General features: G+C 43.9%; 1 protein-coding gene across 2 annotated transcripts in view; it reads right to left on the bottom strand.

The window, feature by feature from the left end:
• PARN (poly(A)-specific ribonuclease) overlaps positions 1-24,443 on the bottom strand; it is a 156,941-nt gene that overhangs the window by 70,768 nt on the left and 61,730 nt on the right. Inside the window, exon 22 of one of the 2 annotated variants that reach the window (XM_059415284.1) lies at positions 5,804-7,051. The exons of the other annotated variant lie outside the window; for it this stretch is intronic. Within the exon in view, the coding sequence (XP_059271267.1) occupies positions 6,969-7,051 (83 nt within the window). The 3' untranslated portion in view covers positions 5,804-6,968. Of the gene's footprint in view, positions 1-5,803; positions 7,052-24,443 lie in introns of those variants that run through there. 2 annotated transcript variants of the gene reach the window in all.

The raw sequence follows: 24,443 nt of genomic DNA, 5'->3' as shown, positions 1-24,443 counted from the left end.
TTGGTTAAAGGTATATTAACAAGAACAGTGCACACAAAGGAAACTAACAGATGATAAAACAAGGAGGCAGCTACGGAAACACAGTGGGATTAGAATATGGTAGCCCTCAGAACAAAAATGTTAAGCTGGGCTAAACACATACACACACATACCCCCCCCCAAACAAAATCTGAAAACACAGTAATTAAAGGAGAAAGAATAAATAAAACAGACCATATAGAGAAAGACTATCCCTATAAAAGCTTGTGCATATACATATATGATAAATAATGACAGAATTGAGGAGGTTTTTAAAATAGCTATCAGATTGTACATCCCTCAAAGGAAACACTCTAAGCTAAAAAGAAATGAAAAAAAAATTAAACTGTCACACTGCTGGTAACTGCATTGGTTTGGTTATTCTGAAACTGCTGGGAATGTATTATGGGAAAATGCAAATGAATAATTATATGGTATTCTATTTCTACCATTCCCAGTATCACTGAGAACCAAGATTCTTGGTATAGGAAAAAGAAGATATATATATGTAAGACAGACAGAGGTTAAATAAAAAACTTGTAGTCCTAATATTGAATAAGAAATAGCAGTTTGAACTCATGATGTATGATCTGAAGGAGGGAGAACAACAAACAGAAAATAGATTTTCTTAGCTCTATCAAAGGCTCAGAAACAATAACCAACTCAGTACCGTGACGTGAACACTCGAACACCCAGACTGTGGTCTTGAAACAGTATTTTCATGAAAAGCAACCAGAGCTCCCTGGAGAAGTGCTGATTCCAGGTCTATAACAGAAAATGTCCAATGAGCCTTGGATCATGTTATCATACCACAGGACAAGTAAAAAGGACTCAGCCATCCTACAGACGCTCTCCCTTGCAAAGCTGAGACCACCGGATCATCATCAAGGGTCAAAACGGCCACTGAGGGGCGCCTGGGTGGCTCAGTGGGTTAAAGCCTCTGCCTTCTGCTCAGGTCATGATCCCAGGGTCCTAGGATCGAGCCCCACATCAGGCTCTCTGCTCGGCAGGGAGCCTGCTTCTCCGTCTCTCTCTCTGCCTGCCTCTCTCCCTACTTGTGATCTCTGTCTGTCAAATAAATAAATAAAATCTTAAAAAAAAAAAAAAAAGGCCACTAATGACATCGCACTAAAGATACTGACAAGCCGTACAGCCATGAGTTCATAACGATACTACAACAACTTATTGGTCACCCTTGAGAATTCTAGTAAATTGACCAACTTTTTCAAGAAGCAATAAATGAAAGGAAAGAATCAAATATATACTCTGCTTTTCCTATCCTCATTGCAAGTCACAGAGAACTCAGAGCTTCTCTCTACAGATGCATTCCAACAAACAGGACAGAAATAGAAAAGGAATGCTGGAGTTACAACATTGCCATATACCGACCCCTAATGAAGTAACGGGTCTAGGTTGAAGAGGAGGACACGAGAATACGTAACACAACACAAGGGGATGCAATCGGTAAAATGAGGACTACAGGAGCCTTCAGACAAATGACCCTGTTTTGTTTTGTCTTTTTCAACAAATGAAGAGGAAGACTCTGTAAGAGAGACCTGTAGATTTAAGTGACACAAGAGACATTTCAACAATCAGCATGTGTGGCCCTTACATGGATTTTTTTTTTTTAAAGATTTTATTTATTTATTTGACAGACAGAGATCACAAGTAGGCAGAGAGGCAGGCAGAGAGAGAGAAGGAAGCAGCTTCCTGCTGAGCAGACAGCCCGATGTGGGGCTCGATCCCAGGACCCTGGGATCATGACCTGAGCCGAAGGCAGAGGCTTTAACCCACTAAGCCACCCAGAAGCCCCCCTTACAAGGATCTTGACTCAAACAGAAAAAGTCATGTTTGTAAGATAACTGGACATTTTAACAGTAAGTGAATATTTGAGGATATTAAGATAGAACTTATTTTTTAAGAGCAATAATACTGTGCCTATGTTTAAAAAAAGAATCTGTCTTGGCAGCATACACAATGGAAAAAAATATATATATATATATTTTTAAACCAGTGATTATGATATGGTATCTAGAACATGCTTCAAAGTAAGACAAAAAGGGAGCGAGTGGGGGCGCCTGGGTGGCTCAGTGGGTTAAGGCCTCTGCCTTCGGCTCAGGTCATGATCCCAGTGTCCTGGGATCGAGCCCCACATCGGGCTGTCTGCTCCGCAGAGAGCCTGCTTCCTCCTCTCTCTCTCTGCCTGCCTCTCTGCCTACTTGTGATCTCTGTCAAATAAATAAATAAAATCTTTAAATTAAAAAAAAAAAAAAGGGGGAGAGAGTGGGTATTAGCAGAGACAGAGACAGAACAGGACTGGCCGTGGTAGTGACTGAAGAGCGAGGGGTGAGGGTACAGAAGGATTCATTATGATACTGTTCTTTTTTTTTTAAAGATTTTATTTATTTGACAGAGACACAGCAGCAGAGGGAGAGGGAGAAGCAGGCTTCCCCCTGAGCAGGGAGCCTGATGCAGAGCTTGATCCCAGGACCCTAGGATCATAACCTGAGCCAAAGGCAGACGCTTAACGACTGAGCCACCGATGTGCCCCGTATTGTTCTGTCTTTGCTGGGTTATCTTTAAAAGTTTTCTGCAATTAAAAAGCTCACCCAGACAACCAGACCACAGGAGCTTGCGTCAGAGAGCCTAGAAGAATTTTCTACAGCCCAAGACTCACCATGGTATTGGCCTCTCCAGTAACAATGCTGCAATGCATTTCCCTTCAGTTTTCCAGTCTAGTTCCCCAAAGAGCTTAATTAACTAAGGTAAAAGATTTGTCAAAACGTCATTTTCGCTCCTTAGCTCTCCCAAGAGCTGTTAGAACAACACACTTTGGCAAACCAAAGCATTCCCTTTTCTTTTTCACATGAAAAAGGAAAATAGAGCACTTGATGTGCAATACGCTAAATTCCTCCCCCAACCTCCGCTGCCAGAATAATCCAGGCAAGGCCTGAGCATCAGTTAAGACACCCCGACCAGAATCTGGCTCCCCTGGAACATGAGCACTTGTGGGACGTAGGAGCTCAAGTAATAGATGGGGAGTCACCACATTCCCCAAATTGAGCTTTTGCAGCTGTTTTTTGAGAGCAAACCAGGGTCGCCAAACAATTCGGTGGCCTGCGGGTCCCATCCCCTGTCGATGCTCCAGCACAACAAACATGCGATGTGCAGCAAAGCCTGGACAGAGTCACATGTCAGTTATGGGAGCACATGGAGCGACGGACCCTTCATGCACAGTCACAGAGAAATCCTGCTGTTTTCCGTGTGGAATTTCTGTTAAATATGACATAGGGGCAAAGGTAAAGTCGTCCAGCAGGAGAGAGCGAGAAAAGCCCGACACCAACATTGTAAGATCTACGGCCACGGACGCCACTTACAATTCAGAAAGAACCAGGGAGAACTCGGCCGGGTGCTGGCGACAAGGCGGATGGAGCTAAGACACCACCAGGCAGTTTCCTCCCGCCAGGAATACACAGGAGAGTCAGAGAAAGGAAACTAGCACCTTTCCTCCCACCCCAAATGTAGAGCTGAGCTAAAAGTAAAGAAAAAGAAATCCTTAGGGGGTCAGAAATAAGAGAACTTAAAGCCCAGGGTGAAGGAGAGAAGCAGCAGAGGCGGTGCTGGGGGGCCGAGACCTGGGGAGCAGCCCCAACACCCCGAAGCTACACTAAGGTCCAGATGTGCACAGGCGTGCAAGGGGCAGAAGGCTGGACCCAGAGCCCCACATCGAGCTGGGCACGCAGAAGAGCTGCCTTCTCCAAGGGAAGGCTGGGGAGGGAGAGGGAGAGGGTTTCGTCTCCTGGAGTCAAAGAACAAATCTCGGGGACGAAGGAGAGTGGGTAAAGCTGGGTTTTAATCTGCAAGGATATAGGAGGAAAAAAAAAAAGAAGGCTCTCAGGAGTGGGGGGGGGTTCCCCAACAGGGCTGCCAACATGTGCCTCCAGTAACAAACAGTCTCTTAATTAGAACTAACCAGGAAGCCTGCAGTCTTATCATTCCTGCGGCGGTTTGGTTTGGGTAAGGACTGGTGATAACATCTTTAATGGCTTACTTCTTTCTAGGGTCTGGTTATTCTTTGTTGGTCACAGGTGACTGTCATAAAAAAAGACCACCTCCCCCCCAACCCCAACATACACACCTAGGGTAGGGTGGTCTGGTGTGCTCCCTTATCTCTAGTTTCTTTACATCTCCACATTTTTGGGATTTCTGTGAGCTTGATTCTGAAGCCCCCTACCGGCTCTCTCCCTACCTGACCTGTCTGTCCCTTACTCAAGGGGACAAAGGAACTCACTAAGAGGCCCAGAGAGGTGGCAACCAAGTCTGACCCTGCCAAAGACTGCAGCTGGGAAGAGAGGCGTTGGTAAGAGAAACTGTACCAAGCCTGCTCCACAAGTGGGTGTTAAGAAAAAGAACCAAGCACAGTAAATAGTAAAGATAGATTGACCAAACCCTCCATTTAAAAGACAGATGTTCTCAAACTGAAGAGATGCAAATTTTAATCTGTCATTCACAAAAGACACATCCAGAGCAACTCAGAACGGTTCAAAGTAATATGAGAATGGACAATACCAGCCAAAAAAGAAAAGCTTGGTAGCAACAAGTTATCTCAGACAAAACTGACCTCTGGGCAAAAACCAAAACGACAAATCACCAATGAGAACAGCATTCAGCTACCCAAAGCCAACCCTGAGAGAATTACAAGGAAAAACCAACCGTGTCGAAACCACAGTAGGAGTTAAAAAAGACAAACAAGAACAAAAACCCAACTGTACATTTAGAGATCAAGCAAACAAAAGCAATCAGTAAATAAATAAAAGAATAGAACTACATTATTTAACAAGATGGCTCTCCTGGACATACGGAACCCTAGACTTCCCAAGTAGAAAAATGACACTTTCTTTCCAAACACTCTGGGAATTTTTGTTAAAGCGAACCAGTTGGGGCGCCTGAGTGGCTCAAGGGGTTGAGCCTCTGCCTTCGCCTCGGGTTGTGATCTCAGGGTCCTGGGATGGAGCCCCGCATGGGGCTCTCTGCTCAGCGGGGAGCCTGCTTCCCCCCCCCACCCCCCCGCCTGCCTCTCAGCCTACTAGTGATCTCTGTGTCAAACAAATAAGATCTTAAAAATAAATAAATAAATAAGAACGAACCAGGTCATAAAGCAAGACTCAGCTAATACCACAGACCATCCTAACCACCTTCTCTGACATGATGTGAACAGAGCCAGCAACTCTGCGGTGAGGGCTGGGGTACAAATTAGAATAATTTTCATTTTCTCTGAGCACAGAGAAGCCTACCTTCCAGCTAACCTAAAATGAATATTGTATCTATGTATCGAGGTAACCGCTACAGGGAAGGCTGGATACTCACACCGAACAAGGAATTATTATGACACAGTATCAAAGGCAGAGCAGCTAACCACAGGAGGGAAACAAAACCAGCCCGGCCCCAGGCTCTCCTGGGAGTGCTGCTGGATTAAGGTAACAAAGAAGAAAATCATTCAGGGGAGCCCAGAGACCGACCTCTGTAGCTGGTTCTAACCTGTGAGTTTTATTTAAATTCTCTTTTTTCTCAGCCTAAAACACAGGAAACATTTCAGGAGCTGTTGTTTCCCCAAGGCAACTACCTAGTTAAGAATTCTTTGTTTTGTTTTTCCTTATCAGTAAGCGCTCAAAAAAAGAGCTGAGGCCTGAAGGCAAACCAGTCTATTATCATAGCTGAGGTCCATCACTGGCCGTTTAGATAATCAAGATTCATTACCAGGTACACCTTCTTGTCCAAACATGAATTATGAAAAAAGATCTTTATTCCTAGAGGCAGCTGTTCACTGCTGCTGCTAAATTACAGCATTAAGAGCCTTCGATTTATCAAGATAAGAAGCCGAAGATCAAGCTCTAACAATCACTTTTCAAAACACTAGCAAGCAAGGCAGGGGGAAAAGTTCCCTTTATTCAAATGAGAAATCCAATGGAAATTTAGAGAGAAGTCTTTACATTCACTTAAAATACTTTACGGAAAACATTTTCTCTCCACTTACATGTAATTTCCTGAACATTATTCCCTTAAAATGTCTCTGAAGCAATATTAAAACTGATTATCAACTGGTTGTAAAAATTTCTCCAAGCGGGGAACATCAGCAAAGTATAGTCATCGGTGCCATTCAGATCCTGGCCTGTGATCGTGATGTTTATCTTTCCTTACTAGAATCCATTAAATCTTTCTATTACCAGATACCATGATTGTATCCTATGTATAGAGAATACATATATATTATGTATTCTTTAAAATATATCCTTTATTTATATATAAATAAATATAACCCAATGTGGTCTACGTGATGACAAGGAAGAAAGATCTAATTACACGAACAAGGATGTAAAGGAGACTTTAAACAATGACAGATTTTAAAAACAGTCTATGATAGGTATTTTTCAGAACAAATACTAACAATTTTTTTAAAACCAGCACATGGGGGGGCTTGAAGTATTTCCCTGTTTCTACTGTCTGACGTTATCCAGAATACTTAAGAGATAATCTCCTCACAGAATTTCAGTTTGAAGACCTCTGAAGAAAGCATCCAGATTAAGCTCCTATACCACTCTAACTACAGATGAGGAAGGAAATGCACCAATGGATAAAGGCTGTTCTCCGCCAAGAAATGAAACAGATGACACCCTCCCCTCTGAAAGATAAGGATGTGTCTGGGAAAGTCTGGCTTGAGGTTGGCCAAGGCCTGTCAGTGTCCGTACTTAATACTGATAATGGTTCCATCAACGCTGCGGTCACAAAAGGGGCACCCCTCCCCTTCCGAGACAGAAAGGCAGGGCATCCAGTCATTCTCAGATGGAGGTCGGGTGCTCACACACCCCGTTCAAAGGGAAGTCAGTGCGGCCATCTCTGTGGAAACAGCTTCCAGGCACATGAGTGAAGGAGGTGGTGAGCCGGCTGGGTGATCACCGCGGTAGAGGACGGTCCAGCTCGGTGGGTCCAGCACACTCGAAACTGTCCCTCTTCAACATCCACCTGTTAAGGGGTCCTGCAGGTCAAAGGACAGGTCAGAGCTGTGCCGTGATTCCTAGCATTTGATTAGCTCGACAGACCTAAAAACAACGCTTTCCTTAAAACGTAGGCTCCACTAGCGAAAGCCTTCTGGCTGAGAAGAATAAAAGAATCCTCGACTACTATTTGCTCTTAGTCCATCTCCGCTCTTTCCTTTTTCAAGAGACAAGGTGCCAGTTAAAATGAGGCTGAAACGAAGAGCCTGGCCAGGTAAACCTCAGATTCCCGGTTTTCCCAAGCCTCACCATGTGATGGAAACATTAAGATAGAAGCTGATGACCAGAGGGTTGATAACAAGAGAAAGAAATACAGACAACACCATCTTTGATTAAAGTCAAATTCAAGGCACAAGAATTAAAAGCAGAGATGTTCAAGATACAACCGGATGTAACAAATCTCGATCCTTTAGCTAGACAACTATCATTTTTCTAAAATGATTAGTCATAATAAACTGAGGATACGGCTCCATGTTCTCATGTCCCCCAAGAAAGACTCTTTGTCTTCTCCATTCACCTCCCTGTCTGCAGACGCTCCAAGTGGTGTGCGAGCCACCCGCCAGGCTGCGTCACTAGGACAGCCCAGTGCTGCTGACGGACAAGAGCCCCATGGCTTTCTAGAAGCTCTACAACAGGTATCTGTCCTTGAATCACAAACAAAACGCAGGCAGCCCTGAGGCCTCTGGGCTGAACCCCCTGAAGGAGAAAGGCAGACAGAAAGGAACAAACAGTTGTGTCTCTGAAGTCCGGCTCCTGCGGAAAACCAGGGTTAGAGACGCGAGCCACATTTTCTTCAAGCCATCAACACGCACTCCTGCTGCATGTGTGCTCCCGTTTCATGATACCTTATTGGATATTCACTGTTGGTTCGTTACTGATGAATTTGCCAACAACAGCACTGTTAACTCGTGCATGGACAAAGTGTATTTGACACCGGTGCGTTCTCCATAAGGCACATCAGTCTTCTGGTGCTCAGGAACATGGGACAGCATTTGGGCACCGTGCTAGGGTGATGGTGGGGGTGATAGTGGGGTAGGGGTGGGGGTGGGGGGCTGCTGCAAAAGGCACAAAACCACGGAAACCGTGGTCCTACAAATTCCGTGAAAGGGCACTTGTTCACAGCCTGAGAGCTGTGCCGTGAAGGCAGAGCGTCACCTTGGCCTTGCTCCACCTCAACTGGGCAGTGTGTGCGTCGGGCGGCTCAGACGCTCGGCCTTCTGCGCATGTCCGTGAGTGACCGCAGAAGCTCCGTGAGTGCTGATTTTGAGGTTACGAAAACATTTTAACGAGTAGGTAAATGCACAAATGCAGAATCTGTGCAGAACGAGGACTGCCTGTACTTTCAAGACCATTCCCAAACCAGATTCCCAAACCGAGTCTGAGAATAGACCCACAGACCCTACCTTAGAGCAATCTTACAGACTTCTCTGTGTCTACGAATCCGTAATCCTCCCATGACTGATGATGCTTCCCCCGTTAACAGAAAGCTGCCCCCATAAGGAGTGAAGTGGACCGACCGAGAAGGCTCGGAGGGAGACCCCTAACGGCAAGAAAAAGAGGAGAATTAGAACGGCAGCCCAGCTGTTGGGAGCCATGGGCAAGAAAAGGGCAGACGGCTGAAAATCACTGTGGCAACGGGTCTGGTCTTTTGTTCGGTCGGCATGGGCAGGAGATTTCAACTGGAAGCCACTTACAGCAACAAGCATGGCCTCCCCCCCGAGGTCCACGTGCAAACACCAAGAGGTTTTGTACCCAGTCAGTCTCCACAACGCTGCAACGCATACTTTAAGTAAAATCAAGGGAGCAATATTATTTTAATGGCTGATTTTCTGAAAGGGGGGACAGAGGGAAGAAGTGAACACTGACTGAGCAGCTAGACCCAGGCACTGTGCTGAGAACATTACCTTTACGACCTCCATCCATTGTTCCCAGCCCCGAGCAGCAGATTTTCCCAGCGGCTGAAGGCTCAGAGAGGTTAACTCAGGCACCCAAGATCACACAGCTTTACTCCAAGTCTGTCATACCATCTGGGGTTCTTTCAAGTGGTTAAAACAAACTGAGAGATTGGCTCAGGTAGTTCAACTTGGTTGAACTGTCCATTAAGCACTGAATTGTGCACAGTATTTCTTAGAAACATCATGAGTCTTCCTCTAGATACTTAGATCTTTTCCAAAAAAGAATAGGAAGAAATGTTTTCTGGGATGCCTGGATGGCTCAGCTAAGCCACCGCCTTCGGCTCAGGTCATGATCCTAGGGTTCTGGGATGGAGTCCCACATCGGGCTCCTTGCTCAGCCGGGAGCCTGCTTCTCTCTCTCTGCCTCTGCCTGCCACCCTGCCTGCTTGTACACACATTCTCTCTCTGAAAAAAAAAAAAATAAATAAAATCTTAAAAAAAAAAATGCTTTCTGTCTATGGAAATGCCTCTCATCTCTATTCGTAAGTCTTCAAACCAAACCACGGGAGACTGCGTAAGTTGGAGGAGATAATGGTGAGGAGGTGACCTCCAGCTGACCCATGGGCTGGCTCCCCCCAATCAGAGGATCTGCACTCACCCCCTTCCCTGCCTACTGTTCCCACAGCGGGAGCTGTTCCAAGGACACAGCCTTCAGACAGGAAAGTGGTGCGGAGACCATCTGGGCAGTCCATGGGACTGAACCCCATGGAGGCCTCAACATAAACTCTGAAGACTCTGGCCAGCAGGTGCAAGCCTGAGACAGGCCTCGGATGGAAGTCCCCTTGCTTTATTAAACCTGCTGCCTCCCGGCCTGGAGGGGTCAGACTCCTTCTGAGGTCTCCTCTTGTCCTCTGAACACGGGAGACAGTGTAGGAACCAATACGGCACCGAGTAGATGTGATCCTCCTGCCTTCCCAGCAGTGCCACTATACCCCTGAGCGAGCAGCCTAACCAAGGCTAACCTGGTGGCGGGTCTCCCCCGCCCCGGATTCTGAAGCTTTGATCCCACAAATGTCCCCTGTTGCCTGTCCAGTGACACACTGCACGGGGCTACGCCGTGAACACCACAGCCTCAACGTGCGCACGTTACTTGGCGTGAATGAGCATTTAAATGACAAGTGTGACTTGAGGGAAAGGGGGCTTGGCTGCCGACACGACAGCACCACCTTCTGGCTGATGGCATGCTAGTTAAGACACAGAAAGTCACTGCCGCAGTTTAAAAGCACTTGAACTGTTCGGTCATTAATCCAGAAGGGCGGCAAAGGAGAAAATTCAGTTTTTTCACAGAATCTGAACAACGTTTGTGGTAAGTAAACTCCCTCAGAGACCAACCCCAGAACATAAAAAATGTTAATGGGAGGTCACTCCTGAGTGTCATTCTGCTTCTGGACACGATACAGTCACACCCAGCCTCTCAGCTCTCCCGGACTGCAGAACCTGTCAGGCCCGCCCAAAGAAATGCCTTATCAGGGCCCCCGCATTCACACCCATACCCTACTGGGCGTGTAAGAGAGGCCTTCCGCAGCTCACACACCACGGGAACCAAAGCCCTCTGCATCCGACCCTTTCCAAAGACATCTTCCCCGGGTAGGGGACGGCAAGTGGGGGCATCAGGCTCTCTTGGGTCCTAACAAGCTGAGGGAAAGACGGGAGCGCTCACGATGACTCAGCATCTGCACGTTTCCCCCCAAGTACAGGACTCCTTAGAGAGATGGTGCTAGAGATGGATCTCGGGCCTGAGGTACACTGGGTTTCAGACCACAGCTGCTGCCACAGCTTAAGGGTCCAGACCAGGAGACCCCATCAGTGGAGAGACAGGACGGCCACAAGGAGCCTCAGCACTCTCAACGATGTCCCAGGCTCTGCTGCCAGAAGGGACCCCCAAAGTCAGTTTCCAGGCCTGCTCTCTTCAATGCCAAAGCCTTACCCTCTGGTCAAAAAGGGGCTTGGGATGTCAGCTTCTTCCTGACTTTACTCATCAGATATGATACCTGTCCTCCTTCCATGAGGAGGCCCGAGCAAAAAGGGAGGGACAGCATGGTGAGATGTTTAAGCAGATTATCCCCTTCTTGGAGAGAGCATGGAAATCTCCTGGCCAGGGGAGATGTAATGTAAGGGAATGAGCATTCTTCCCAGGGGCCGGCCACATGAAATCTCCCACTGCAAATTGCTCTAGAGAAAGGAAGCACCTGAGGATCAAGGTCTTTGTCAGAGCTATGCTCACTGCCTCCCATATACTACTAACACCTGCCACGGTGCTCAGCATACATGGAAGTTTCCTAAAGCCCATGAGTTCAAACCTTCGTGGCCACAGCCTACAACGAGACGTTTTTATTACAACCTGGGGCACAAACACGTACATCCGTGTGCACAGATCTATACCTGAAAAAGGTTACATGCAAAAAAGCAAGCCTGCCTTCAATATACAGGACTCACTCGGAAAGTTTCTAACTCTGTCCTTTTATAAAAATGCTGGTCATACTCACTAACATGATCTCACAACCCGCTGACAGAGTCAACTACCGTCTGACGAACACTGGCGGACACTGTCGCCAACATCCACTCGGATTCCTACTTCTCGTGCCCACATGCCTGGCTCTCTTCCCCGCCCTCTCTCATGGACCACACCAAGATCTCTCCTCCAAGCCTCCCCAGCCCGCACAAAACATCTTCCCAGATACCAAGGATGTGAAATTACCACCGCAGCCATTCCCCACCAGCCTGGTCTACTGAGTGAGGGAAAGCGCGTGGGACAAGATTTGGCTCAGGCCCCTGAACATGAAAACACCTGCCATCTGCATTCTTTCAACTGGTCATTTACCCCCTACCTTGACTCGCTCCAGCCACGTTTAGCTGCTTATCAAAAGATGGGTCCGTCAAGCAGAATTTCTTTTTTTATGATCTTGTTTGTCAAGGGATAATTTTCATGAATGCTAAATTAGGAACTGAAGTGCACTGTCACCAATTCTTGGAAGCCGATGGCCCATTTATTACTCCATGTAGCATTTATAGATGTGACAGGTTCCCAGATAAATTCAATTTGGCCCCAGTCTCTCAGAGAAGGCTACGAGCTAGAGTAAATGCAAAACCAACCTTCTAGACTTTTAAAAATAAATAGAAGTTGTTCGAATATGTCCATCTATTTTTGCCTTGGTGCTATAATGCCACTGGGCGACTATGGAAGAGAGCCACGGGGCTTGGGGAGGGGGGAAACTCGGACAACAACCCAGCTTTCCAAAGGCTGCTCCTTGTTTGGTCCACAATCTTGACACTCAACACCTGGAAATTCTTTCAAAAGCCCCATACTTCTAAAAGAAAAGTAGTTAAATGTAATATTTTATTTTTGAAAACGTCATTTAATTAAAAAAAACCCACCATACCAATATTACAGCAAGATTTATGCAGAGGATGAAATTCAAACTCCTCTTTTTAACACACAAATTCTGTGTTTCTACCGTCTAACCACACACACCCCCGCCCCAACCACACGGACCCTCTGCTCCAGTCCTACCAAAGGATGTACTACTGGTCCCTCTCTTCACCAGGGCTTTCTCAGCCTTCCTCCACCAGGCCACCTCCTGGGATCAGCACAGGCATCACCTCCTCCAGGAAGCCTCCTGGGCTGACCCTTCTCTGCATCTTCATGCCAGTCTGGGTGGGTTCTCCCTCCCTCATCACAGCACCGAGCGTGTGCTGTCCAGATACCCGTCTGCATCGTTAGACCATGAATTCCTTGAGTGCAAAGACTATTATTTTGTCTCTATTCCCCATCTAAATTTAGTCCTTCGGTTTCTTCAGCAGGAGACAGACAAATATTTATGCGAAGCTTAACACTGCAGATTTCAAAAGAGAACCATCTTGTTAAAAACCTTGCAAAATCCCTTCATAATTATTCTCTTCTCTGTTGTTACTATAAATACACTGAACACAGACACTTAAAGGTACCTAGCAATATACAGTGATAAGTCAGTAAGGCTTACACACCATGTAAAACACAATTACAAAAATGCACCCCTAAATGTGACCCTGCTCATGCTTCAAAAATACAAACTTACTTTGGGAATTAACAATTACTAAAATCAGTGGGTGTCCTACATGCAGCTCATATTTCTTTAAGCTATATAATATGCTGTCATGATTTATTTCCCTTCTATTAACCTCTATGATAACAATACAGGATTTGTGTAGGGGGAAGAAAACCCCAGTTTCAAAGTTTTATTTTACTGTGTCTTTTCTAGGTTCCTTTTCTCAGTACTACAGCAGTTTGCTCCCTGGCATTTGATGCAACGGGAAAACAAATCAGTTTCCTGCATTTCTCCAATTAACGTGGGAGGACAAAGGGCAATCCCACTAGTTAGGCAGTGTGATTTGTTCTAAGTTATTTTAAGCAATGTTTGCTTTTTATAATCCTCCGACATGAAAAATGCCAAGTAATGCCTAGATATACTGACGTGGGGTGTAGAAGTTCAGGCAAAATCATCATCTGAAGTGCTAGGGTCACCACAACCATCAATTATAAGTTACCCAACACTCCGGTGGTCTAGCATTTTCTGGCATTTTTGCTAAACTTAACAAAGTGACATCCATCCTGTTACTAAAGTGATATTTGGGCTTCTTTCCAGGACAAAAGAGGGCAGGTTGCAAAAGTACCCAGCGCTGGAAATCTTATCATTAAAGAGCATGTTTCAAAACTGTTCAAATTCACCCTTTCAGAAACAGGAGATTTAAACCAAGAAGTTGAAGAAGGAAAATCCAAAGAAACGAATTCCAGGAATTTCATGATTAGAGATAAGATACCGCAAAATAACCACAGTCAGTCATAAAAGAAGTTTCAAAGGCAAGACATTTTCTTTTGCTCTGCTCTTGCACATACAAAAAAGCAAGTAATAACGTTTTCATCTTAAATTTAAATACTTTAACCCCTAGGTAATACCTGTCACTCTACAAACTAACTAACTAAATAAATAAATGGGGGGGGGCACAATAAACTAAAACTACCTATAATCCCACCACCCCAAGAGATTCACTGGTAATGTTTTTAGTAACAAAATATTATTTCTAATTAGCCACTGAGAACCCCCAAATCATTTCACTTCTACTACTTCCAATTTGCTCAAACCAGATTTCTTTCTTTTTTTTTTTTTTTAAAGATTTTATTTGTTTATTTGACAGACAGAGCTCACAAGTAGGCAGAGAGGCAGGCAGAGAGAGAGGGGGAAGCAGGCTCCCCACTGAGCAGAGTCCAATGCGGGGCTCCATCCCAGGACCCTGAGATCATGACCTGAGCCAAAGGTATAGGCTTAACCCGCTGAGCCACCGAGGCGCCCCGATTTATTTCATTCTTTTTTTAAAATTTTTATTTATTTTTATTTTTTAAAGATTTTTATTTATTTATTTGACAGAGGGAGATCACAAGTAAGCAGAGAGGCAGGCAGAGAGAGGAGGAAGCAGGCTCCGCGCGGAGCAGAGCCCAATGCAGGGCTCGATCCCAGGACCCTGGGATCATGACCTGAGCCGAAGGCAGAGGCTTTAACCCACCGAGCCACCCAGGCACCCTGATTTATTTCATTCTTAAAAACAGATTGTAAAACACAGAATCGTGGATGAGGAAACAAGGCAAGCGTGTGAAGACAGACACAGCTAACCTACTTAATCAGCCAGTTCACTCTTTCCGGTGACAGAAACGACATCAAATGGCCCTGGAAGCCTCCAGAATAAGAATCAGAGACATAACGTTTACACTGAGCCCTCAAAAGTTAGTCATCAGGGGCCTGGAAGCAATCAGGCAGATCCAGCTCAGCCTTCAGTCTCCCACTGCCACCCACATTCCAAAAATTTACCGAGAGCGAACTACGACTGTGGTACTAAATCAGGCACAATGGTCCTTGCTTTCCAGAGTGTTCTGCATAACCCTAAACAGTATACACAATGAAAATATCAGCAATCAAACCTACCACTGCATTCCAGGATACACAAGATTATCTGAGTGCACATGGAGACACATATATTTGTGGTCATACAGATTCAGTATGTCTATGTAAAGGTGCCAATATAATTAATTTGTTAAAACATCAGTGAAAAATCTCAGGGGGCTTTCTGAGTGACGCTAACAAATGATTCTAAAGCTCAATCAGAAGAATAAATAAAAGCTTATTTTGGAACCGGAATCAAGAGTCCTAAAACTGCTTAAATTAAATGTCCACAAAGAGAACTGTTAAAAGAACCGTAAAACAATATACAAAGTATACATTAGCTTAGATGAAATATATACTTAAATACCACAACAGAAAGGTAAACCTCCAATATTACTGCAATTATCTTCATTAGTAAAGAGAGGGGCATGGGATAATATTTTTAGTTTTCTGTAGTTTAAAATTTTTCTAGTAACAAAAATAAATCATCACTGTTTAATAAGAAAAAAATAAGTTGTTTTTAGTTTTTTTTTCAAGATTATTTGAATCTAATGATTTTGCTTCTTCAGAATTTTTTTTTTAAAAATGAAAGATACAAAGACTAAGTAAGGTACACAGATGCTCTTTAAGGAATTCAGGGCGCCTGGGTGGCTCAACCAGTTAAGTGTCTGACGTTGGCTCAGGTTGATCCCAGGGTCCTGGGATGGAGCCCCATGTTGGGGGAGGCAGGGGGGTGGGGTGCCCTGCTCAGCTGGAGGCCTGTTTCTCCCTCTCCCTCTTCCCCTCCCTCCTGCTTGTACTCTCTCGCTGTCAAATAAATAAAATCTTTTTTTTAAATGTAAAAAAAAAAAGAATTTGAAATAATAAACTCTTGTCATCCCAAACGGATATAAATGCAATGCATCCATTAAAAGAAAACTCTCCCAGAAAACCGTGTGACAGCACGAGAAATGCTCATGACCTAATATTAACTAAAAAATCATATCCAAAAATGCATCTGAAGTCAGATTCCAACTGATATTAAAAAGTCATGGGTGGCTCAGTGGGTTGAGTCTTTGCATTCAGCTTGGGTCATGATCTCGGGGTCCTGGGATCAAGCCCCGCATCTGGCTCCCTGCTCAGCTGGGGGGGGGGGGCTGCTTCCCTCACCGGCCCCCCGCCTGCCTCTCTACCTACCTGTGATCTCTCTGTCAAATAAACAAATACAATCTTTAAAAAAAAAGTCATGAAAATACTCATCTCTACAAAATAAAACAAATAAAAAAGAAATATGAGTCAAAATACTACTAATATTGATGTCTAGGTTGTGAGACCATGATTGAATTGTTTTCTTCATATTTTCAAGTATCACATTTTCAATAATGAACTTGATTTAGTCTAAATCTGGGGGCAGGAGAACAGAACATGAGCAGTTTGCTATGAATGATACAACAATTAAATATGACAGATCTGCTGAATATTCTGACAGTGCAACACAAAGCTGACATTCTTAGATCCAGAAAACACAGCCTCTAGAACACAAACATCAAACCCAACGCCCTGGACCAGAAACAAATTAACGGAACACAAAAGGTCAGCCTCCAGAGCACAAACACGCCATTTCTTTTTCTTTTTTAAGATTTTATTTACTTATGTGACAGAGAGAGAGATCACAAGTAGGCAAAGAGGCAGGCAAACAGTGGGGTGGGGGGGAGCAGACTTCCTGCTGAGCAGAGAGCCAGATGCAGGACTTGATCCCAGGACCCTGAGATCTAGACCTGAGCTGAAGGCAGAGGCTTAACCAACTGAACCTCCATTTCTTTTTCCTGGCTAGGTTCTCACTGCCACAGAACTCATTTTGTCACTGCTGCTTTAGCGGTGGTAATTACATTAAGAACATGGGAAGCCGTATCTGAAGTCAGGAAGCTTTCTGCCCCATTCTCATACCAGCTCATGCTCTAAAGAACACTAATTAGGGGGAGTCCAAGTTATTGTTATTCTCAAAAAAATCTGCCTGATACAGATTTCATAGGACAGATGTGTAACACTGCTAATTCTCAAGATAAAACACACAGGGGAATTAGGAAAACAAGAAGGCTCTTAATACTGTTAAAATTTTCCACAGTGCTTTTTGTGGATTAAGTGACTTAGAGGAGTTTAAAAAAAAAAAAGAAAAAAGTCAGCTGCTTTAAGTTTTCATCAAAAGATACATACACAAAACACAGACATTTACATGTTTCATTAATAATTATTTTCCTTATCAATAAGCCACTACTATAAAAACCTTGTGTATATAAGAACAAATACATTGTTTCCAGGATGCAGCACTTATGGCATGAAAATCCTGTATCATTTAAACACACAAGTAAGTTATCAGCCCCTTCCTCTAAAACAAGCTTATTTCATAGAACCCCTATAAAGTCCTGTCACAGTTGAACTCATTTATCCATTGCTATATTTATAATCAAGGTAATTTTTGTAAACCAACACTATGCAAGGTTTAAGATTAGGAAAATAAACATGAAAGGAAAAAAACATTCATTTTTGGTTCTTTCTCGAGTGTTTTGTACATTTCCTCTTTGACAAAGATAAATATACAGTAATGCACTAGGGAACTATGAAAAAGACCACAAATAGAAACAAAGATATCAAATGCTTGGTCTGGATTTTGTCTATTGCTATGTATGCCTACCCAAAAGGAACTGAAACTGAAGTCAATTTTAATTGGCTAAAAGAGGTAAGTCACATGGTTTGGTTTTTAATGCATTAAACATGATATTTTCTTAAAATGTTATTTAATGAACAGAAAGAGGTAGTTTAAGCATGCTATAATATGGCAGAAGTGTTACATCAAAAGCAGATACTGTAAGAGCCACAACTGGAAAGCACAGGTAAAGCTGTTCTGCCTCCAGGATTGGAAAGATAAGCTAACAGGTCAACTTTTCTGTTGATAATAACTATAAGCTCTGGGGGGGGGAGGGATGCAAAAATGAAAACAAAAACAAGTATCTGAGGACTCTGAAATATGGACAGAAACAGGTATATTTTGCAAAGGAGTTAAAAATTGGAGGAAGCTGGGGTACCTGGGTGGCTCAGTGGGTTAAACCTGTCTCAGCTCAGGTCGTGATCTTGGGGTCCTGGGATCAAGCCCCGCTTCAGGCTCTCTGCTCAGCAGGGAGTCTGCCCACCCCCTGCCCCCGTCTATCTCTCTGCCTACTTGTCATCTGTCAAATAAATAAGTAAAAAAAAAAAAACAAAAAACTGGAGGAAGCAAGCTGACATGAAGTAAATTTCCTAGGGTCTTTTTGTGTGACTATGCCCTAAGGGGAAACTGAAGTGACAGGGGCATGGGGCAACAACTGTAAAAGTCCTATGTCTTTCTGGTAGAAGGAACCAGAAGCATGAGGCAACCAGTGGCAACAGAGTGGGAAAGGAATCCTAGGACAGAAGAAACCAGAAAATGGCAACTCTGAATTTGGTGCATAGACTCAGCCCATGTGTCTGGGTGACCCTTTACTTAACCGTGCCCATGGCAGACCAAAAGCAGTCTGAGCTCTGATCTGAGCCCCCTCCCACTGCAGACATGCAAGAGTTTGCAGTCTGAGTTTAAGTAAGTTAAATGCTTGCTAAAACTTAAACAAAAATACTAACACTCTTCTGCGGGAATAGAAGTGATTGCAGGGTGTCCACAAAAGAACATTCACAACGTCCAGGAAACAACCCCAAGTTATTTGACACATGAAGAGCCAAGAGAACAGGACGCAGTCTCAAGACAAAAGTGATCAACAGGTGCCAACACCTTGGTAATGCAGATGTGGGAATTATTAGACAAAGACTTTAAACAGGCGATTCTAACTATGTTCACTGAGGTAAAAAACAAATAAATAAATAAAATCTTTATTTTCAAAAAAAGAAAGAAAAAAGATCTCCTACATATAGGTAACTGGAGCCCCCAGGACAAGAGGCAAGAGAATACAGGACAGGAAAAATATATTTGAGTAATGTCTCAAAACTTTCTAATCTGGTGAAAGACATAAATTTACAGATTCAAGGGGTGCCTGGCATGAAATGTGAAAACAGCTCAGTCCATAGAACATCTGACTTTTGATCTTGGTTGTGAATTTGAACCCCATGATGGGTGAAGAGATTACTTTAAAAAATATATATAAAATCTTAAAAAAATTTTTTTTAATTAAATGTACAGATTCAAGAAGTTCTGTCAACCCCAAGAGGACAATTACAAAGAAAGCCATGCCAAAGTCCATCATAGTGGAATTGCTGAAAACCAATGATCCAACGACAAAGAGAAAAATCTTGAATACCCACATTTCTCTATGGCAACAAGGAGGCAAATGACTGTAGACTTCTCATGAGAAACCATGCAGACCAGAAGATAGAGGAACATCTTTTTTTTTTTTTTAAAGATTTTATTTATTTATTTGACAGAGAGAGATCACAAGTAGGCAGAGGCAGGCAGAGAGAGAGGAAGGGAAGCAGGCTCTCTGCAGAGGAGAGAGCCCGATGTGGGACTCGATCCCAGGACCCTGAGATCATGACCTGAGCCGAAGGCAGCGGCTTAACCCACTGAGCCACCCAGGCGCCCCTAGAGGAACATCTTTAAAATGCTAAGAGAGAAATCCAGAATTCTATTTAGCCAGCTAAAACATCCTACATGGATAACGGCAAAATAAAGACATATTTCAGATAAAGGACAACTAAGACAATCAGCCTGCCACCACTCCAGCACTGTAATAAATACTGATGGAAGCTCTGTAGGCTGAAGTGAGATGATACTCAAAAGAAACTTGGGTCTTCAGGAATGAATGAAGACAATACCTAAAATGAAAAATGTCAGGGTAAGGAGAAAAGAATTCAGCCTTTTAATCTCCTAAAATACACAGGACTGTTTAGAACAAAATTATAACACCACTTCGTAGGATTTATCAGGTATGCACATATTACATATATGCCAATACAGCATGAAAACCAATGGGGATCGGAATAAATGGCCTTATATGCATCCTAGGTTTCCCCATTGTATGTCAAGTGGTATAATATGAACTCTAAGTAGACTGTGAAAAGTTACAGACGGTTGTTAAAATTTCTAAAGCAACCACTAAAAAATATTGCAAGGAGATGGCATTAAAAAGGCAAGAGAGAAATTAAAATGGGATTCTTTAAAAATTTCAAATAATCCAAAAGAGGACAGGAGAGAGAAAAATGAAAAACAGACGGAACAAAGAACGAGCTTTAAAATGACAAAAGCATGTAAATAATCACCATACACACACACACACACACACACACACACAGGTAAGTTGACAGTACTAGGAAAGAAAAGGAGGCGGAAACAAAAAACACAAAAAGGCCAGGGGTGCCTGGGTATCTAACTTAGCAATAATGGAATTACAACATGTAATTTGTGGGATGCACCTACAGCAGTGCTTAAAGAATAATTTGCAGCTTTAAATGTTTGTATGAGAAACAAACAAAAAAAAAAAAGGTGAAAATCAATGAGTAGGAAGAGTCCTGGCTACATCCAGAACACTAGTTGGCCGGGAGTGCTGGTGCACCAGAGACGAGAAGGTACAACTGAAAGTAAGAAATGGGGAAGACTTGGGGCCCCTGGGTGGCTCAGTGGGTTAAGCCTCTGCCTTCGGCTCAGGTCATGATCTCAGGGTCCTGGGATCGAGTCCCGCATCGGGCTCTCTGCTCAGCAGGGAGTCTGCTTCCCTCTCTCTCTCTCTCTCTCTCTCTGCCTGCCTCTCCATCTACTTGTGATCTCTCTCTGTCAAATAAAATCTTTAAAAAAAAAAAAAAAAAGAAAAAGAAATGGGGAAGACTTGCCAACTGTTAGAATGCTGAATGTCTTCCCAGCTGGAAAGAGGTGGAAGCTTCATGGGCTCAAGGTGTTTAAGTACACACTTGACCAATCAGAGACTGAGTGCTAAGCTGTACTGACCCAGGGGCAATCTCTAGAAGGCCCAGGATAAAAAATTCTACAAAGAATTTTTTTTTTTAAGCTGACTCCATGCTAAGTGTGGAACCCCACATGGGGCTTGAACTCACGACTGTGAGATCAAGAACTGAGCGCAGATCATCAAGAGCAGGACTCTTAGCCAACTGAGTCACTTGGGCACCCCTGGAAAAAATTTTAAAAATCAATCACGGATGGTTCTACCTCTAGAAGTGGGAAGAAGAAAGGCGAAGTAAACCCAAAGCAAATAAAAGGAAGGAAAGGGGGTGTGCATGACTGGCTCAGCTGGAGAAGTACACTGTGTACCTTTTCATTTTGGGGTTGTGAGTTTGGGCTCCACGTTGGGTACAGAGTTAAATAAACTTAAAAAAAGGCAGGGTGGGGGGGGCGATGCCTGGATGGCGCAGTGAGTTCAACAGCCGACTCTTGGTTTCGGCTCAGGTCAGGATCTCAGGGTTGTGAAATCCCGCCTGTATCGGGCTCCAGGCTCACTGTAAAGTCTGCCGGAGATTCTCTCTCCCATTCCCTATGCTCATAAGCACTCTCTCTCTTTCTTGCTAAAATAAATAAACATTTTTCAAAAAAAGAAAGGGAAAAAGAAAAAAAAAAGCGGAAACCCAATAAATGAACAAAAACAAACAATACAGAAAATGAACCAAACCAAAAGCTGGTTCTTTACAAAGACCATCAAAATCAGTAACCCACAGGGGCGCCTGGGTGGCTCAGTTGGTAAAGCGCCCGCCTTCAGCTCAGATCATGATCCTGGGGTCCTGGGATCGACCCCCCACAGCGGGCTCCCTGCTCAGCAGGGAGTCTGGTTCTCCCTCCCCTCTGTCCCTCCCCCATTTGTGGATGCTCACGGGTGGGCTCTCTCTCTTTCTCATATAAATAAATAAATAAAATTAAATTTAAAATATCAGTAACTCCCAACTACTGTGATGAAGGAAAAATGAGAACACAAATAACCAGTATCACATGTGAAGTAAGCAGTTATCACTACAAATTCTGCAGACATCAAACGGAAAAATGCACAGATAAAGTTTAAAGTTGTAAGCACTTTTAACAAAACAGCGCTGAACAATCGCCTTGAGTCATAACCACAACTTAATACTCATCTGTTCAGCACGAATAAAAGCTGTGCTTCTAAAAGTACAATTTAATATAAACACAAGCACAGCACCGTACCCTAGACTGAAGTGAAGCACGTCGCTCCCTCCGTGCCCACACATCGTCCTGAACAGGTTCCTCAGGCAGCATTATTGGGAATTTCTACAACTACCTGAATTTGTGCTGCCTTTACAAAATAATTGTCAGGTTTCTACCTCTTCTGAAGTGCCTCTATCAATCTCTGCTTTTTTAAAACTCTGGTAGTATGCTGCAATTTCCAGCTTTCAAAAGAAATGAAAAGGTTATTTTTCTCGAGCTATTCATATGAAAATTTCTAATACATTTAGGACACTCTAAAACACTCAATGACTAAACATTGAGAGTATGACTAGAAGGTCCTCTGACTTCTAAAAAATATTGCTGGGGCCCCTCTCCTATTTAATAAAGCTAAGTTAGGAATACAAATCTTAAAAATGAAGGAGCTATGCAGATGTGACCCTTAGAGATGATTTCTTGGACACCTGGGTGAGTCAGCTAGTTAAGTGTCTGCCTTTGGCTCAGGTCGTGATCCTGGGGTCCCGGGAGCGAGCCCCACATTGGGCTCTCTGCTCAGCGGGAAGCCTGCTTTCCCCCTTTCTGCCCACCTCTGCCTACTTGTGATCTCTCTCTCTGTCAAATAAATAAATAAAATCTTAAAAAAAAAAAAGGTGATTCTTACTTCGCTACTTTGAGGAAAATTCTCAAACAGTGAGACTAGGTGATGTTCTCCATGGTCATGTACTATCTTATCTGAAAGGTTACAAGGGAACAATGCTGAATGCATGGCTGGTATGGGCTATCACCATCTGAACACCCCAAGGCCACAGGAGCTCTCGCCTCAGCCTTGGCAAACAAAGAAACCAGCAAACCAAATGGCACTAAGCAGAAGTTTTATTTTAAATTAAATTTTTTATTTAAATTTAACTTAACATAAACTGTATGATCAGTTTCAGAGAAGGGTTTTAATAGTATAGCAAGGTTCCCTAGAAAAAGAGAACTTTCCTATTCAAGATTCTGAAAGTGGTTTTTAAAAAATCTTGATTAAACTTAGTACTATCAAAAGACAAAGACAGGTGTCAGGTACTTACATGTAAATCAAAAATTAGTCTGTAACAGCGCCAAAGAAGCCATTACAAGCTCCTATATAAATAGGCACTTAATGATTTTTCCAGTGTTACATTATTGATCTAACAGGCCCTTCGTCACTGAAATGAATAAGTAATTTGTTTAAGAGAACATTAATAAGGTTTGTAGCACTTTAGATATGCAGGGTCTCTCTCGTCATTAGAATTACCACTATCAAAAACAGATTTTCCGGGGCGCCTGGGTGGCTCAGTGGTTTGGGCTGCTGCCTTCGGCTCGGGTCATGATCTCAGGGTCCTGGGATCGAGCCCCGAGTCGGGCTCCCTGCTCCGCGGGAAGCCTGCTTCCCCCCCCCCCCCCCCCCCCCCCCCCCCCCCGCCCTACTTGTGACCCCTTCCTTCAAAAAAAAAAAAAAAAATCTTAAAAAAAAAAAAAAACAAAAAAAAACAGATTTTCCACTGTCTTTCAATGAAACATCTGCAAAATTTTAGAAATCACGGCAAAAGACCAAAGACATCAGATATATTCATCCTATACATGAAAGCGTTTCTAAGTCCTAACAACCTTGACTATGACTTACTCATTTCAGTGAACATTTACCGTCCTCGCTCGTGTCAGCCGCTACTCGGAGCACTGAGAACACACCCGTGAGCTAGACGTCTGGCCCCTGCTCTCAGAGAGTTTACAGTCTACCAGGGAAGAGAGGCAAACAGGGTGTGTTGGCAAAGGACGTCAGGACAGCAAAGAAAATGGGACCCAATCCCCTGCACAGGGAACCGGTGGGGGGGGCACAACCAGAGAAATGAGTGTGTAAGCTGAGATGGGGAGGGAAGTGGGACGGCGCCCAGCTCTAAGGGAAGAGGAGGGCAGAAATCTAAGGTGGCATAAGGCAAAGAGAAGTAGGGTCACAGGCACAGCACGCACAAATGGCCAGGGATTTATACACACAGTTGTCTTTTGGGGGTGCCTGGGTGGCTCCGTCGGTTAAGCATCTGCCTTTGGCTCAGGTCATGAGCCGGGGCTCAGCGGGGAGTCTGCTTCTCCCTCTCCTTCTGCCCCTCCACTCCACCCACCCCCAGAGGTATACGCTCTCGCTCTCCAAAAAAAAAAAAGAAGTGACTTTTGTGTAAGCGATGACGGCGGAAACTCAGACTTGACCAGTAATGCTGCATGTATCGTATCGGGAGACAAGAGTCATCTATTTCATCTCGGAGGAAAAAGGTAGAAAGGTCACGATTTCATCCCAGCCTCTTTGCCATGCTACCCACTCCAGCCAGGCTGCCTTCCCCGCACTAGAGAAGGAGTCAGGGGGGAATATGAT

This window comes from Mustela nigripes, chromosome 11 (genome assembly GCF_022355385.1).
Source record: "Mustela nigripes isolate SB6536 chromosome 11, MUSNIG.SB6536, whole genome shotgun sequence".
In the NCBI taxonomy this organism is placed as follows: Eukaryota; Metazoa; Chordata; class Mammalia; order Carnivora; family Mustelidae; genus Mustela; species Mustela nigripes.
Note: the sequence above shows the minus strand (reverse complement) of the source record. Positions and strands in the feature narration are given on the sequence as shown.